Here is an 18,329-nt window from a genome sequence, read left to right as displayed (position 1 = left end):
TTTTAAGTGCGACGCAACAACCGGCCGTCATCGACTCTGCTGCAGCGATGCTGCCGAGTGCAGCCGGTGGGGCGGTCGCGCCGATCGTCACCTTGGGCTTCTTCAAGCTTCGGCGCCTGCCTCCTGTTCCTCCCTTCACCGCAACTGGGAGTGATTGGTCATCCTTCCAGAGCCAGTTCGATGTGGCTTACGCCTCAGTCGGATGGACTATGGATGAGGTGCTCAAGGTACATCCGACGGCGTTAGATGACGATTCCCTGGCCGCCTTTAATTCGATTCCACCTGCGGATAGGGCGACGCTCCCCATGGTGTACATCTAGATGGCTGCAATTGAATACCTCACACATTGGCCCATGGCGTGGCCCTTGCAAGATCAATCAGCCTCATCTATCACCGATGCCTTTTTGTATGAGTGTGTTCTAGATAAGGGTGCCCTGGGGCAGCTTCTAACCGACCAGGGTCTGGATTTTTCTTCCCGACTGCTCAAGGAGGTCTGTGACCTCCTTGGCACCAAGAAAATCCGTACCTCGCCCTACCACCCTCAAACCGATGGGATGGTGGAGCGGTTAAATCGCACCCTCACATCACCAAAATAAAGCCATAAGCAATGTAACAGTGATCATAGGAACTGTGACTGAAATTTCACAATAAACGACATAAACAACATGTACCACCAAACCCTGTAGCCATAGCTAGCTTCATGAGTCACTCCACAACAGCAGGAACATCAGTAGGAGTATAAAAAAAATTCAAATGCACATTTAAATATCAGCACACTAAATCAAAACACAAGATCATATGTTGTAGCGGTAATCCGGAACTAAAACATTTGATTTTAGGCCACTGAATAGCAGTGGCAGCTATGGGTGTACAACTCCTCTAGAGCAGTTTTGAGTGAAGATCTGAAGATCTCATAGGTAGTGATTCAAGTTGCAGTTTATTGACAGTTGCATTCCAGACCATGGAGGCCTCAATAGCAAAGGCCCTCCAGTATTTGTACGGCAATAAGGAATGTGAAGCTGGTAAATGAGCGAAGACCTTAGGTCACATTTGTTCTTTGAAACAGTGAGGAGAACCAGCAGGTAGTCTGCGGATTTTTTTGTAAGTACATCGTGAATTAATAAGATCTGGTGCACAAGTCGTCGAACATTAAGAGATGTTAAGTTTGACCCAATGTAGAGATCGCAGTGGTGAGTCCTATATGGGCAGTTCAATGCAAATCTTAAGGCCGAGTGATAAATTGAGTCAAGCTTCTTCAGTATAGTGCTTGGGGCTGATTTGTATACGATGTCACAGTAATCAAGTATCAATTCCAAACGGAACATAGGGGGGAAGCAGTGCTTGTGTCGATACAGAAAACCAATTATTATTTTTGTCTTCTTACCCAATATAATCAATAAAATCTTCAAATTTAAGTTGTGTGTATGTACTGTGTATGTAGTGTGTGTACTGTGTATGTAGTGTTTGTGTACTGTGTATGTAGTGTTTGTGTACTGTGTATGTAGTGTGTGTGTGTATTGTGTATGTAGTGTGTGCACTTACAGTGTACCGCGCGGCCACCTGACGCGTATTCAGGGGTGCCGCGTGTGCGAGCTTAAGGGGCAGCTGGTCCCATGAATCCGATTGACGTTGGCTCCTGGCCACAGCCAACACTAATAGCGAGCAATACCTGGACCCGTCCTCTGGATATAAATAATTGCCTGGCTCTGTAGTAGCTGCTGGTGGCTCGGCGCTGCCTGTGTGCCCTCTCTTTGCGTGCCCTCGTGTGCGCGGTCACCCCAAGTCTACATAACGGCACACGGAGGCTGTACTACACACAGCTCTATAGGAACCTGTTGACACATGTCGCACTCAACACGCGAGCATAACTCATGGCTGAGAACCCCTGTGAAGTGAATTCGCGATCCGCCAAGCAGCAATTACACCTCTGCTCAGTGGACACTGGAGGCGCTGGTCAATGAGTTTAATGAAGCAAAAACTTGCCTCGTTGTTTCAACTGCCGCACCGGGAGATCAGGATTGAACCGGTGTCCTCTAGGTTGATTGCAGGTCCAGTGTGCTTACCATTGTTGTTCTGCCTCACGGCAGGAGTTTTGCCTCACGGCAGGAGTTTTGCCTCATGGCAGATGGGGGGGGGGGCGTATGTACACAGGAATTTCCTGTTTTTTATGCTAATTTTGGTCACGTGACCAGGTAGTTACGATTTTAGATTTCCACTGAACCACGCGGGCGTCGGCCATTACACAGATAAGTCAAGATGGCGGCACACATCGCGTCTCAGTGAAGCCAGACGCAGTTGCCCATTGTGGGACTTTGAGAAGCATTGTCTGTAAGTTTGTTTATATTTTTATAATATTGGCAATGCTGTTGTAATGTTGGAATGACCGTTATAGTGATGTAAATGCCTTTATGGTACCGTTAAGTTGTGATTTAGTAGGTCGAGTCAGACTTGTGCCCAGGTGGCTCTGTTGCGATCCTGAGAGCAACGATGACGAAGTATCTCATCCACAGTTTAGTGTTATGTGTGTTGAGTAGTTCCGACGGACGTACTCGGAGGCGGAGGTAAGTTAGGGGCTTCCGCCAGGGTTTATTAATACTTATCCATACTACACAGGGTACACAACTCCCAGGGGCTAGGGGTCCTACTCTGAGTCCGGGTCCCTGCCGGCTAGGTCCGGTCTCTCTTTCTCGTGTCAGATCGTGGAGTCTGCCGACTCCACCGACCGGAGAGAGAAGCACCTCTACGGCTACCACCGGCTTCTCCCCAGACTCCCTATTCGATCCCTCTCACTATCCCTGGTTCCCTCTTCGCCCTGTTTACTATCCCCGTTCCTATAGTGACCCCACTTACGTCACGGGGTATCCCTTAAATACCCTAGGAGGCGTGACGTCACGTGCACTGCCTAGCGCGTGCAACCCCACGTCCCGTGATGTCATCGCACCGGACAGCGCACACGACGCCACCACTCTCCTCTACTCCTCTACATCACCCCCCCCCCCCCCCATGAAAAAGAAAACAGCCGACCCGGCTGCAATCACCCCACAAGCGGGGCCCCACACCGGACCGAAGACCGAACAATCACGAGTTCGTGTGCCTGAAGGTAAAACCGGCTGCTAGAAAACTCAACCTTAGGGCAGCACGGCCCCTCAAGCAGAACAGCAACAACAACCACAACAACAAAAAAACAAAACAAATAGAGCCCGAAGGCCTCATCCGCCGGATAGCGCCGAACGGGCGCCAGGGGCTGGGCCCGCTGAACGGCCATCAGGGCCGTCACCGGAGCCGCATCCCCCTCGAGCGGGTATGCGCTGCTGGCCCGCTCCCCCGTGCGGTGTCCGCCACCCGTGCAGGTGGCCCGTCAGCGGGCAACAGGCCCACCGCCGTGGCCTCCGGTGACCGGGGGGTCTCTGTCGGCCTCACTCAGGAGGGGCCTGGGGGCACACACACAGGTCGGACGTCACCTCCGTCAACGAGACCCGGCCGGTCAGGCACACCGGATACATCATCAGCCGGCCGCTCCGGAATTGGGGGTGGATCCCCCAGGGTAGATGGAACATAACGTTTGAGCCGGGACGGGTGCACTATCCACTGCCGGCGACCGAACCGAATCCGGACGCATTGCAGCCGGCGGACCTCCACAACCTCCACGGGGCCCTGCCAAGGGCGATGCAATTTGGCCGATGTGCCAACGGGGACCTGGGGACAATGCAGCCACGCTTTTTGATCCGCTACCCATGGGAGGCCAGCTGCCTGGTGTTTGGGCAGCCGCTCATTAGCCGCCTGCCGGCTTGCGGAATTCTCGGCAGCGGCCTGTCGCGCCTCGCGCAGCCGGTCAAGCGCGACCTTCAAAGGGGCCGGCACTGCCGACCCCTTCTTGGAGGAGCCAACGTCCATCTGGATGTGCACCGGGGGCTCCGGTTCCCTACCGTACATCAAATAAAAAGGCGAAAATCCCGTGGAGGCATGAGGGGCCAACCGATACGCCGCCAAGACCCCCGGGACGAACAGGTCCCAGTCTGACTGGGACGTGTTCACCTGGTGGCACAGCATGGATATAAGGGTGCGGTTCAAGCGCTCTACCATCCCGTCTGACTGGGGGTGGTAGGGCGAGGTGCGGATTTTCTTGGTGCCAAGGAGGTCACACACCTCCTTGAGCAACCTAGACGAGAAATTCCGCCCCTGGTCAGTCAACAATTGTTCCAGCGCGCCCTTGTCAAACACGTACCCCTGGACGAAGGCCTCGGTGATAGAAGAGGCCGACTGATCGACCAAAGGCCATGCCATGGGTCAATGTGTGAGGTACTCAACGCCCACCAAGAGGTATTTGTGGCCCCATTGGGATGCCGGGAAAGGCCCCAAAATGTCGAGCGCCACGAGCTCATTAACGCGAGAAACCCGGATGGACTGCAGCGGGACCCGGTCCCGGACAACTGGGGCCTTCCTCCACGCGCAGTCGTGGCAACCCTTCAAAATCAGTGCCACGTCACCCTCAACACCCGGCCAGTAATAGTCCCGCTTAAGGGTCAATAAGGTCTTGTGGTAGCCAAGGTGCATAAGCTTCTCGTGAATGGCTCGGGTTAATTTACCACGCAGGCTAGTGGGCACAACCACACAATAGCGTTCCAATTGGGCATCCCAATGCATGAGGAGTCCGTCATGCACGGCGATCGCCGGGGCAGCCGACGAAGCTGAGCTCCGGGCCTTATGTCCGACACGGCGCCGTAGCTTCAGCAGAGAGGAATCCTCCATCTGCAAGCTGGACCATACCTCCCGGGGAAGTCCAAGGCCGAAATCCGCGGACGCCGCCGCACCTGGAGGGGTGGCCGCCTCGGCCGACGCGACCAACTGGGCCGCGGCGTCCCCTGGGGCCTTGCAATGGCTAGAGCCCAGGGCGCAATCACACCCGCCGCCTGCCGGCAATCGGGATAAACCGTCCGCATTTCCATGCTGTGTCCCCTTCCTGTGGATTACATCAAAGGGGTAATCCTGGAGCACTTCGAGCCAGCGAGACAGCTGACCCGAGGGCTGACTAATCTTCAGCGAATATTGCAGGGCCGCGTGGTCGGTTCGGACCGTAAACAGCCTACCGTACAAATATGGTCTATACAACTGAACAAAATAAACTATGGCCAAAAGCTCCCTCCGGGTCACACAATATCGCTGTTCCGTCGGGGACAGAACGCGACTGCCATAGGCTACCACCCTCTCAACCCCGTCGACCACCTGGGCCAGGACAGCCCCAATTCCCGTGTCGCTGGCATCGGTATCGAGCAGGAAGGGTTTAGAAAAATCCGGGTACCCCAAGGGCGGCGCATCCGCCAAGGCCGTGCGAAGCGCCGCAAAAGCTGCCACCTCCTCCTCCGCGCCCCAGTGAAACCTTTGGCCTTTGGCGGAAATGCCGTGCAGTGGCTTCGCAATTGTCGCAAAATCGCGGACAAACCGGCGATAGTACGATGCGAAGCCAACGAAGCTACGCACCTCCACGACAGATGTGGGAGTCGGCCACGTCCGGACACAAGCCGTTTTATCCGGGTCCGTGGCGACACCTGACGTGCTAACAATGTGTCCCAAATACTTCACCGATGGTTGTAGCAAGTGGCATTTCTGGGGTTTGAATTTCAAGCCAGCAGCACGCACTTTGACGAACACCGCCTCAAGGCGTTGCAAGTGCTCGCCAAACGTACGGCCAAAAACAATAACGTCATCCAAGTAAATTAGACAGGACTCCCACTGCAGCCCCGCCAAGACCATCTCCATGAGACGCTGGAAGGTGGCCGGGGCCGAATGGAGACCCATAGGAAGCCGATTGAACTCGAACAACCCCTGGGGCGTGCGGAACGCTGTCTTGGGTCTAGAGGCCTCATCCAGTGGCAATTGCCAGAAGCCGGAGAGCAAATCTAAAGTCGAAAAGAACCGCGTGCCCGAGAGGGCGTCCAGGGAATCATCCATGCGAAGCAATGGATATGCATCAGCCACCGAGATCTTGTTCAATCTACGGAAACCGACGCAGAACCGGAGACTCCCGTCCCGTTTCTTGACTAGCACAATGGGGGCACCCCAAGGGCTAGTAGATGGGGAGATGATGTCCGCATCCAACATTTCATCGACAGCCGAGCGGACATGATATTTTTCCGCTGGGCTAAAGCGGTGGGAATTAAGTTGAATAGGGGCAGCGTCACCCGTGTCTATGTGGTGGTCCAAAAGAGTAGTGCGACCCAGATCAAACTTACTTTGGCTGAACACATCGGTGAACGGCTCGATGAGGTCGCGGAGTTGCCCACGTTCCCCGGAGGACAACGAGGCATTCTCGTCGCACAACGTGGCGATCCATGATGCGTCGGTGTCCCCCGTGCGCATCACGCCCGCCACGACCCCTTCATCCGGGGCAGCGCTCTCGGGTGGAGGAGCCGGGGTCGCGTGTGCCAGGACGGCGCCGGCCGGGACTATGACCGGCAAGGGTCCCGAATTGAGGACCTGCAAAAAAAGGTCCTGGCCCCCTGACACGGCTGTCAAGGCACCCACCAACCCCTTCGTCCTTGAAAAGTAGCTTGACAGGGACAGGAGGATACCCGTCTCCGTGGAGCCCATTTCGAGCGGTTTGCGCAACCTAAGGGGTATCAGGATTTGTGACGCCGGTGGTACGGTCACCTGCGCTTTATTCAAGGCCCGTACACCGGCGACCAAGGGAGACAGGACGGTAGGCGATTGTAGGAATTGCAGCTGCCTCCCTGACGGCATTTCCACACAGCCCTGGTCAACGAGAATTCGGATGGGCATCCTAGACATAAAGTCGGTCCCCAAGAGGCATGGCACTGCCAAGGTCCTGGAGACCAAAATAGGCCCGGCCAACTCAATCTCGTCACCCCGAACTGACGCTACAACGTGGCCCAAGATGCCCAAACTGCCGCCGTTCGCGGCGACACAAGCCCCGCGAACCGGCCTTAACGGACCCACGCTGCGGGGTAGCAGCCCAAAAATGGCCTCAGAAATAATGGTGGCCGACGCCCCCGTATCCACCAGGAGGCGAACGTGCACCCCTTGCACATATCCTGCCACCGCTGAGGAGCCGGCAGCTGCCGCCACCATCCTATGCGCAAGCGCATCCCAGTGGCGGGTCTGTCTGGGCCATTGAGGGGGTGATGACGATGGTGCACCCGACCCTTCGACGACAACCCCATGACGATGGGCCCTAGCCCCGCTAGATGCATGAGGTGAAGGGAGCGGCCGCGCAGATGATGCGTCACGACTCGCCTGGGGCCCCGGACCCGATGCCAACGAGGGTCTGGGAGAAGGTGGAGTCCCTTTTCCAAAGGCCCCCGGGGCATTCCGGCAGCCACGCTCAATGTGGCCCCGCTGACCACAGCGGAAGCAGGCCACCGTGTCAGCCTCCTGCGGACGGGAAGGTCCCAGCCGCCCCCGCTGCGCCGGACGGCGACCACCCGCCCCCCTTCCTCGACGATCGGGCATCGCCAGGGCTGCGAGGGTGTCCACCCCCTGAGAGGTGCCCCCCCCATCTGGCGCTGGGACCCCCGCACACGCCACTATCTGAGGCCGTTGGCGGAGGGAGAGGTGCACCTGAATGTTTTCGGCGACCGCCAAGGATGTGATCTGCCGATCATTGTTGATCGACAGAGCAATTCCTAGCTCCCTTGCCAGGTCAAGCAGCTTCCCCAAGGCCATAGAATCAAGTGCCCTGCCGTACAGGTCAGGGTATGCAGCCTGTGCCAGGGCCAGGAGCGAGCAGCGGAAGGCCAGCGGCAGTTCCCCCTCCTCCCGCCGCCGCAATGAGAACTTTAGCTGCGCGCAGGACGGCGGCTCAAAAACGTTGGCCATTTGGATATAGGCCGCCGGGAGCGTAGCCCGATTGGCCGGATGGATGGACTTGAAGGCCTGCAGAGCCCTTTCGTCCAAGCAGGTCGGAAGCGCCGGCAAGGCCTCCTCCATGGACCAGCCGACCGACATGTATGCCGCATCGAACCGGTCCTGGAAGGCCGACCAGTCGCCCCCTTGCGCGACAAACGGCGCGATGTCGGGTAACCGGCGCTGCCATTGGCCGCGCGGCGCCACGAGGTGTGGAAACCAAGCAGCACTTGCGGGCCACCCGGCGGACGCGACGTGGTGCGGCGGTGGCAGCGTTGCGGCACCCGTGGGCCACGCCGGAGACGTGGCAAGCGGCGGGTGTGTTGCGGCACCCCCCAGCCACGCCGGAGACGGAGCGAGTAGCGGCCGCGTTGCGGCTCCCGCGGGCCACGCCGAAGACGCGGAAAGGTGCGGTGGTGCTGCGGCCCCCATGGGCCACGCCGTAGGTGCAGCGAAGTGTGGCAGAGTTGCGGCCCCCATGGGCCACGCCGTAGAAGCAGCGAAGTGCGGCTGAGTTGCGGCCCCCATGGGCCACGCCGTAGGTGCAGCGAAGTGCGGCTCAGTTGCGGCCCCCATGGGCTACGCCGTAGACGCAGCGAAGTGCGTCTGAGTTTCGGCCCCCATGGGCCACGCCGTAGACGCAGCGAGGTGTGAAGGCGCCTGCGCTTTCGCGACCCACCTGTCAGCGGCGGCGTACGAAGCCACGGCGTCGTCCGCGGCCCACCCCGCAGGCACGGTGAGGTGCGTAGCCGCGGAAGCCTCCCGCGACGCGGCGAGGGACCACGGCGTTGCAGCCTCAACGGGCCATGCCGAAGATGCGGCGGTATAATTCGGGCCTGCAGCGGCCCCCGCGACCCACCCCGCCGGCGCAGCGAGGTGCGGTACAGCGGCCGTAGCAGCGGCAACCTCCCGCGACGCGGCGAAGGGCGGCGGCATTGTGGCCTCCCCGAGCCACGCCGAAGACGCGGCGGTATAACACGGAGCCGCGGCGGCATCCATGACAAGGGACGCAGGCACGGCGAGGTGCAGAGCCGCGGCATCGCCGGTGGCCGGCCCCGTGAGCGCGGCGACAGGCGGAGCCGCAGCAGCACCCGCGGCCCATTCCGGCGGCACGGCGATGTACGGGGCAGCGGCAGCCGCCGCTGACCACCCCTGCGGCCCGGCGAGGACGGCACGCGCGTACTTACCCGGGGCCCCCCCGGCGGGCGCAGCTTGATGTGGAGCCGCGTCGTCGCCGGCGGCTGGTCCCGCAGGAGCGGCGTGCCGAGAAACCCCGGCCGCATCGGTGGAGAGACGCGGAGTCGCGGTCGCCATGGCAGCCATGGCGCCGACTTGCGGTGTCGCAGCAACAATGTCCGCCGGCCGCCGCGTCGCAGCCGTAGCAGCGGCCACATACGGCTCCCGAGCCAACATGGCCGCCGCGGACTGCATCGCAGCCAACATGGCAGCCATTTCCGGTGGAGCAATCTCTGGGAAAACGGCGGCGGTTTCAACGATGGCGGTTGACGGTTGCTCCCGTCCCGAGTGCGGGCCGGTTTGCTGCATCCGCGCCTCCACCTCGGCCAACCTGACGGTCAGCTGCCCCACCGCCTGCAGGACCTGCTGCAGCAGAGCTGCGGGGACGCTCTCCGTCTCTGGCGGCGGCGGTGAGCTGGCACTCCCCGCAGCCGCCTCCTCCCGCTCCGGCCCGCTCGTCTCCATGGGGACCGTCACCGGGGTCCCGGGCTCTGGGGTCGCTGCTGGAGCCTCCTCTCCGCCTTCGGCACCCTCCAAGTGATGTGCCGGTGGGTTCTTACGCCGTGCGCCCGCTTTAGACATTGTGGCGACGGTGTAAACTACTGACACCGACGGACGTACTCGGAGATGGAGGTAAGTTAGGGGCTTCCGCCAGGGTTTATTAACACTTATCCATACTACACAGGGTACACAACTCCCAGGGGCTAGGGGTCCTACTCTGAGTCCGGGTCCTTGCCGGCTAGCTCCGGTCTCTCTCTCTCATGTCGGATCGTGGAGTCTGCCGACTCCACCGACCGGAGAGAGAAGCACCTCTACGGCTACCACCGGCTTCTCCCCAGACTCCCTATTCGATCCCTCTCACTATCCCTGGTTCCCTCTTCACCCTGTTTACTATCCCCGTTCCTATAATGACCCCGCTTATGTCACGGGGTATCCCTTAAATACCCTAGGAGGCGTGACGTTACATGCACTGCCCAGCGCGTGCGACCCCACGTCCCGTGATATCATCACACCGGGCAGCGCACACGACGCCACCACTCTCCTCTACTCCTCTACATGTGTAATGCTGTACATTTGGGGTGCAGTGGGATGAATACACGATGTGCCTTTATGCAACGCAACCGGCTTGTGCTCTTGTGTAGATGTTCAGTGGTAATGTAGGGGCCTTGTCCGTCCAGGATCTATTGTTATATAAGACAATGTTCTGATGCTGTGGTGTTCATTGTATTGGTGTTTCCGGGTTATAACAGATGCTGTATATGTGATTTCTCACCAGTTGTACCTTGTTAAAATCAATAAATGACGATTGGAGTCGGACGTTCATCCTGGCTCCGAGGGTTTATTGAACGCAAGGTTATCTACTCGACTAGCGGTGCAACGCAGCGCACAGCGAGGCCGAGAGAGTAAAAAGACAGTCTTCTTGAAGCTCCCAACTGGTGCTGCAGCCAGCCCTGCAGCGAGTAAAAAGACACTCTTCTTGAAGCTTCCAACCAGCCCTGCAGTCAGCTCTGCAGACAGCCCTGCAGCCAGCTCTGCAGCCAGCCCTGCAGCTAGCCCTGCAGCCAGCCCTGCAGCCAGCCCTGGAGCCAGTCCTGCAGGCAGCCCTGCAGCCAGCCCTGCAGCCAGCCCTGCAGCCAGCCCTGCAGCCAGCCCTGCAGCCAGCCCTGCAGCCAGCTCTGCAGCCAGCCCTGCAGCCAGCTCTGCAGCCAGCCCTGCAGTCAGCTCTGCAGCCAGCTCTGCAGCCAGCCCTGCAGTCAGCCTGCAGCAAGCAAGGAGCTCTGCAAGCATCGCAGCATGGAAAGCCACAGTTCAGCAGGGAGAGATGCTGAAGAAGGTGAACCAAGCAATCCAGGACCTCCCATCCTGCCTCAAGAGGACCAAGGGAGTGCAAGGCCCCAGAGGGAGGTCAGGTTGACACAAAGGGCCTTGGAAAGCTATGATGCTGAGAAACAGGACCTTGATGCCAGGATACAACGGGCATGGGACCGGGTTGAAGCAGATTTATCTGAAGCTTCAAACGCCTCAGACACAGTGGCCTCAATTCAGCGGGCCATCCAGCGAGTGAAGGTGAGCAGCTCAAGCTACAAGCTCCTGGCAAATAAATACATCTCCCTCCTGATGAAGGTGAAAACAGATGAGGGCATTGAGTGAGTGCATATGCAAGAGCACTTCCTTGAACTGCTCGATGATAATGTGCAGGCAGTGATACAAGATGCAATGGACCGTGTGGAGGGCTTAAGAGAGACACGATCTCAGCACTCTGCCTCATCCAGGTCCACCACAAGATCTAAAGCCTCAGCACACTCAAAGACATCATCTACTAGTATGGCAGCAGCTCAGGCATGCGCAGCAGCAGAAGCAGCAAACGCCCGTATTGCCTACATGGCTGAAGAGGAAGCCATGCTAATTGCAAAGGCTCACATACAAGAAAAAGGTATATTAGCAACTGCTGCCGCACAGAAGAAAGCAGAGCAAGGAAAAGCAGAGCTTGAAGAGCAAGAGAGTACATTAGCAGCTACTGCCACACGGAAGAAAATTGAGCTGGATGCTAAGTTAAGCACCCTACAACTCAAAAAGGAAGCAGCTGCTGCAAGGGCACAGGCAGAGGTGCTCGAAGCAGCAGCCAACCTGGATAAGGAAGAGAATTGGAGTGAGTTTGGCACTCAGACACCTGTCAAGGACCGTGATCAACTCACCAGAAAAAATATTTTGGACTGGTCTGAACAATGCATCAATGCTCCTCCACCAAACGATACTGAACAAAGGGTGGACGTTCAGGCATCGCCATCTCCAAACCGAATGAACATGAATGCTGTCTACGGGAATGGTGGAAATGCATATCCTGCCCTGAGAGTTAGTCGCCGACTCAGCGTCGCGCACGTGGGGTCAGACGTGGATGCACCAAGTCAGACCCACATTCCAGATAGTCACATAAGGGGATCCAACCAACGTGATCGAAACCCTTTGGGCTCACAGTCCAACGCCATCGCGAATGACGGCATGCAAGGTAATACAGCCAATAATGCCACCTCACAAGCGCCAGTATGGACACACCCTGGATCAACAGGACTAGGGGACTTTGCTAGGTACCTGGCTCACCGCAAACTAATCAACACAGGACTCGTTAAGTTTGATGACCACTCTGAGAACTATCGAGCCTGGAGATCTACCTTCAGGAATGCAATCCGAAATGCAGACATCTCTGCAAGTGAAGAACTCGACCTGTTGGTGAAATGGTTAGGAAATGAGTCTGCAGAGTACGCAAAGAGGATCCGGTCAGCAAACATTGACGACCCCACCTCAAGCCTGCATGCGGTGTGGGAGAGGCTCGAGGAGTGCTATGGTAGCCCAGAAACCATTGAGAAGGCTCTCTTCAAGAAGTTGCAGAACTTTCCAAAAATCTCTGGTAGGGACAATAAAAGGTTACGAGAGCTTGGAGAGCTTTTGATGGAGCTTGAATCAGCCAAGGCTGACCCCTACTTACCAGGTCTAATTTTCTTGAATACCTACCATGGCGTGAACCCCATCGTAGAGAAATTGCCATTTGACGTGCAGGAAAAATGGAGAACAGCGGGTTCAAGATACAAGTTAGAGCATCAGGTTGCATTTTCTCAAACTTTATCCGCAACCTGGCTAAGACGAGAAATGACCCGAGTTTCATGTTTGGCACCACGGGGATTTCCAGTCCAGATTTCCCAAAAATGGAAAGAGCAATGGCGAAACGAGGAACGGCGAGAGTGCCAATTTCCGTAACAAGACTGAGGTCTCTCCTACGACATTCGCAAACTCCGTCCAGGCAACCACCACAAAGAAGAAGATAGAGGATCCAGAAAAGCAATGCCCATTGTATGATGAACCTCACTCCTTCCAGAAATGCCGTGAGTTCAGGAGGAAGCCATTGGAAGAGCGGAAGAACATGCTGAAAGAATTTAGAGTGTGCTTCAAATGCTGTGCTTCTACAAACCACCTTGCAAGGAATTGCAAGGCAGATATCAAGTGCGAGGAATGTGGCAGCGACAAGCACGCAACTGCTCTGCACACATTTTACTCCAAACCCAGTGGCACTAAGGCTTCCAATCCCGAAGCAGAGCACGGCGGGGAGCAAGGCGAGACCGCCGCACTCACTTCGTCAATCACAACCAAATGCACAGAAGTCTGTGGAGAAGGCTTCAAAGGAAGATCTTGCTCAAAGATATGCCTCGTCCGAGTGTATCCCAAAGGACATCCTGAAAGGGCAGTAAGGATGTACGCCATAATGGACGACCAGAGGAACAAGTCTTTGGCAAGGTCAGCGTTCTTTGATCAGCTAAGCGTAGGTGGGAATTCCTTTCCATACACGCTCAGAACATGCTCAGGACTGATGGAGACAGCGGGAAGAAGAGCGAGCGGCCTCATGGTGGAAACCATAGATAGCACCATGAAGCTAGACCTTCCTACGGTGACAGAGTGCAATGAGATACCGGACGACAGGAGTGAGATTCCCACGCCCGAAGTTGCACGTCACCACCCACACCTGAAACCCATAGCAGAGTTCATCCTGCCATTGGATCACGCGGCGCAGATTTTGCTTCTGCTCGGCAGGGACATGCTAAGAGTCCACAAGGTTCGCAACCAACGCAACGGACCTCACGACGCTCCCTACGCCCAGAGACTCGACCTAGGATGGGTCATCGTAGGTGATGTTTGTCTCGATGGAAGACACAAACCAGACCACATTAGCACATTCAGAACGAGTGTGCTTATAAATGGACGCACGTCGCTCTTGAAACCGTGCCCCAACCACTTCACGCTGGAAGAGAAACTCAAAGAGAGAAGTCAAGGCTGTACCGTGCAGACTTACAAAGAAACCACCATGCTGACCACAACTTCCCTCGTACATCCACCGTCTTCGCTGGATTTTGTTCCTCCATGCTTCTCAATCCTCCTCACTCTTCGCATATGGGTGGAGCCTGGGAATGCATGATCGGGATTGCTCGATGCATTCTCGACTCCATGCTATGTGATGTCGGGTCCACACGGCTCTCTCACGAGGTCTTAACCAGCCTCATGGCCGAGGTCTCAGCCATAATTAATTCAAGACCCCTGATCCCCGTCTCAACCGATCCGGAGTCACCATTCATCTTGACTCCTGCTACACTTCTTACCCAAAAGACAGACGTGCTCACAGCACCTACCGAGGAGGCCAGCACTGCAGACCTCTACAGACGTCAATGGAGACAAGTGCAGAGCTTCGCAAACACGTTCTGGCGTCGCTGGAAAAACGAGCACCTTACGACACTCCAAGTGCGCAACAATTGGCAGTCTAACAGACCAGACATCCAAGTAGGCGACCTCGTCCTACTGAAGGACAACCAAACCAAACGGAATGAGTGGCCAATGGGCCGCATCCTCAAGTCGATTCCAAGTGCCGATGGAAAAGTTCAAAAAGTCGAGGTTATGATTGCGAAGCAAGGTGTCGCAAGAACTTTTGTCAGGCCCATAGTCGATACAGTACTACTTCTCTCTCGCAAAGATATGGACAAATAAGTTGACCCATTGAAGTTGTTATACATTTGTTTAGATAGGAAATAAATGGTGGTATCTCTTAGATACCAGACGGGGAGTGTTTTGCCTCACGGCAGGAGTTTTGCCTCACGGCAGGAGTTTTGCCTCACGGAAGATGGGGGGGGGGGGGCGTATGTACACAGGAATTTACTGTTTTTGATGCTAATTTTGGTCACGTGACCAGGAAGTTACAATTTTAGACTTCCACTGAACCACGCGGGCGTCGGCCATTACACAGATAAGTCAAGATGGCGGCACACATCGTGTCTCAGTGAAGCCAGACGCAGTTGTCCATCGTGGGACTTTGATAAGCATTGTCTGTAAGTTTGTTTATATTCTTATAATATTGGCAATGCTGTTGTAATGTTGGAATGGCCGTTATAGTGATGTAAATGCCTTTATGGTAAGTTGTTGTGGTAAATACGAGGCCTAGTTAGCAACGAAGCCTGCAACTTTCCTTATTGTAGATGTTACTTGTGATTTAGTAGGTCGAGTCAGACTTGTGCCCAGGTGGCTATGTTGCGATCTTGAAAGCAAAGATGACGAAGTATCTCATCCACAGTTTAGTGTTATGTGTAATGCTGTACATTTGGGGTGCAGTGGGATGAATACACGATGTGCCTTTATGCAACACACCGGCTTGTGCTCTTGTCTAGTTGTTCAGTGGTAACGTAGGGGCCTGGTCCGTCCAGGATCTATTGTTATCTAAGACAATGTTCTAATGCTGTGGTGTTCATTGTGTTGGTGTTTCCGGGTTATAACAAATGCTGTATCTGTGTTTTCTCACCAGTTTTACCTTGTTAAAATCAATAAATGACGATTGGAGTTGGACGTTCATCTTGGCTCCGAGGGTTTATTGAACGCAAGGTTATCTACTCGACTAGCGGTGCAACGCAGCGCACAGCGAGGCCGAGATAATTGTTATACACTGCGGCGGATTCTTCGTGTCTACGCAAGAAATATGCAGTCTATATTAGTGTATTGCTTAGTCAAATCAGCTTGCATGGCTGTGTGAAGTTGGCTGAGGGGTTAGGTACTTTATGTGGGATTGGACGGGTCACCCCTCGTGTGCCGTGCCAGCCTTCATATGTACCCCTTAATAGCACTTGCCCCGACAGTCTGTTCAAGGCTATACAGGGGGTGTTTGTATTTGTTCTGTACGTGTTTGTGTGTCTGTGTGCAGCTTCCAGATGACGAGCAGTGGCTGCGGAATCTTTTGAAGCTGTTCCGCGAGTATCGCTATGTGTTTCCCATGTGGGTTGGTCCGTTCATATCAACATTGCAAATCAGTCACCCGGACTATGCCAAAGCCATCATCAGCACTGCAGGTAACGGCTCGCAAGGGGTCGAGAGCACCATGACCGCTCTAGCACTGATAGAACACGATCGGCCAGAAACACTCCTGCTACTCTCAAATCTCTTGTGCACACAAACTAGAGTGTATTCGTATCTATGGGACCTTTTTACCGATATATAAATGCTGGAAAAAAATACTTTATCCTTTCTGGCAATAATACAGGAGGTGTAAAGATGTTCAAACAACAAAGACATGTATTGCAAGGATGCAAATCAGCATTAACCAGACATCATGCTTGTGGTAAGAAATGCAAGCATGCTTTGATTACAATTTACGCGTTGATTGGCCTAAACCAGACACTCTGGGACCCTTTGTGCCAGAATTAGAATGATTAGTGGCAGGGCATACGTTCCCTGCAGGAACACGCAGGGCCAGTGAACTATACATTAATACACAGACACCACAGGGACACGGTCGTAGTGTAGTAACTGGAGAGCTTAGTAATATAAATAGATATATATTTTACATGATGTCTGATAGACTATGTATATTTTACAATTATATTTTGGGTAATTGTACAATTTGGGATGTATAGCTACAACATGAGCCCACATTGACCAACTCGTGAGTAATGTGACATGGCTTGTGACATCCACTTCATAGGAAACGGCATCCCTTGTGAAGGACTTGCCAGTCCACGTGTGTATGAACACAGTGTCGGATCTAGGTGGACAATATGCCAGATACACAGAGCCTCACAAACATAAATTGCGTAACCCGCGATGTAAGCACATTCATCCACGGATCTGATTCAGTGAAACACAATCGGTATTTTGCTTCTTGTCTTGGGCCTTGGGATGGGACGCCGTTGTGGCGAGATATTAACTTGCTCACCTAGTATACAGGAGGTCGTGGGTTCGACCCAGACCCTGATGCCTGCTGTATATTTGGAGTTTGCATGTCTTTCTCTCTCTTCGTGGTCGTGTGGATTTTTCTCCGAGTCCTCCAGTTTTTCCCTCCACATTTAGAATCAACATGCGTTTCGGGTATTTGGCTGCTGTAAATTTCCACGTGATAAACCACTTCGTTGAGCTAATATTTTTTCCAGGTCACATGAAAATGAGCTACATAGCTTAGTGGGCCTTACCTGGTAAAATAAAACATTATTTGGTTTGTAATCGTGTAGTTTATGTTTCATTACCACTGTAATATAACATTTGCATGAAAAGAGCATTGGGTGGTGTGGATTTCTACTCTAATCCTGAGCAAGGGGTGTAAATTCTACGTTGCTCTGGTGGGGGTCCAGTCTCAAAATCATTGCGAGGCTGTACCGTTCTCGTTCTGCTGTCATGGGCACTGATACTTACTTTATTGAGGGTAATATTGAAACTAAAATTAAGATTAATTGACCACTTTGGACGTCTCGACAAGCGGTGCTCACCGCGCAGACCCCGTCACGCCGAGCTTGATGCGGTGGCATGCGGCCCGGTGATTAGAGCGCAACTTCAGACCACGTTAGGTGGTGCAACTCAACACTTCGTCGCTCCGGGGTTGATAAATTAAATACCTTAATTCTAGATTTGAAGTTTTCGTGACTGCAAGAATCCATACTCTTTGGTTTTATTCTGTAAAGTCACGTAAGTAAAAAATAAAATAAAGTAAAATACAAATGAAAAAACAACTAAATTAAATAACGACGTTTTGGGCGCAACACAAGCGTCCGTCATCAGGTGGGGACAAACAGCGAAGACAGTTGCTGAAATATGTCAAAGAGATAGCTCTAACACGGGTTTATATAGCTGAGGGGGGGGGGGGAAACGAGGGCCGGGTGAGTATGGAGGCAGGGCGTGGACTGGGGGAGCCAATCCCAAAGCTGGGCATACAGCTCATGTCCCACGGGTGGGGGAGAAGCGGGGGAGAGTGGACTCCAAACAGACATTGCTAGAGCTGAAATCGCCACTATCCCCAAAAATGCTAAGAAACCCATGAGCAACATCAGCAAAAACGAGCGCTCTTAACTCGCAAATTTGAAAAAAGAGGGATGACATAGTCATCCTCTCGGCCGACAAGGGCAATGCCACTGTCATCATGGATAAAACCACATACAACAACAAAATCTAGGACCTACTCAATGATGGTAGCTACTCCAAAAATCACTAAAGATCCTACTAACAGCCTATCTACAAAAACCAACAATATTATTACCAGTTCGACATCTCTAATCAAACCAGTCAAACGACTCTCCCTAAGACCCTCGGCTGCCAGACCACCCAGATTCTATGGTCTTCCCAAGATCCATGAAGAAGGTACCCCACTACGGCCCATCGTGTCCACGATCAACTCACCTACCTACAAACTAGCCCATTTTCTATCGGATACCCTGCTTCCCTTT

General features: G+C 54.4%; 2 protein-coding genes across 14 annotated transcripts in view; one reads left to right on the top strand and one right to left on the bottom strand.

Annotated features, from left to right (window-relative positions):
• The window catches only part of LOC144728969 (cytochrome P450 4B1-like), a 49,952-nt gene that overhangs the window by 5,494 nt on the left and 26,129 nt on the right, over positions 1-18,329 (top strand). For both annotated transcript variants that reach the window (XM_078608770.1, XM_078608771.1), the window contains exon 2: positions 15,824-15,968. In XM_078608770.1, coding sequence (XP_078464896.1) covers positions 15,824-15,968 — 145 coding nt within the window. The remainder of the gene's footprint in view (positions 1-15,823; positions 15,969-18,329) is intronic.
• LOC144728976 (uncharacterized) overlaps positions 1-18,329 on the bottom strand; it is a 76,977-nt gene that overhangs the window by 48,549 nt on the left and 10,099 nt on the right. The window lies entirely within an intron of this gene.

The sequence above is a fragment of the Lampetra planeri genome, chromosome 30 (genome assembly GCF_965212315.1).
Source record: "Lampetra planeri chromosome 30, kcLamPlan1.2.h2, whole genome shotgun sequence".
NCBI classification, from domain to species: domain Eukaryota; kingdom Metazoa; phylum Chordata; class Hyperoartia; order Petromyzontiformes; family Petromyzontidae; genus Lampetra; species Lampetra planeri.
This window is presented reverse-complemented; position numbering and strand designations above follow the sequence as displayed.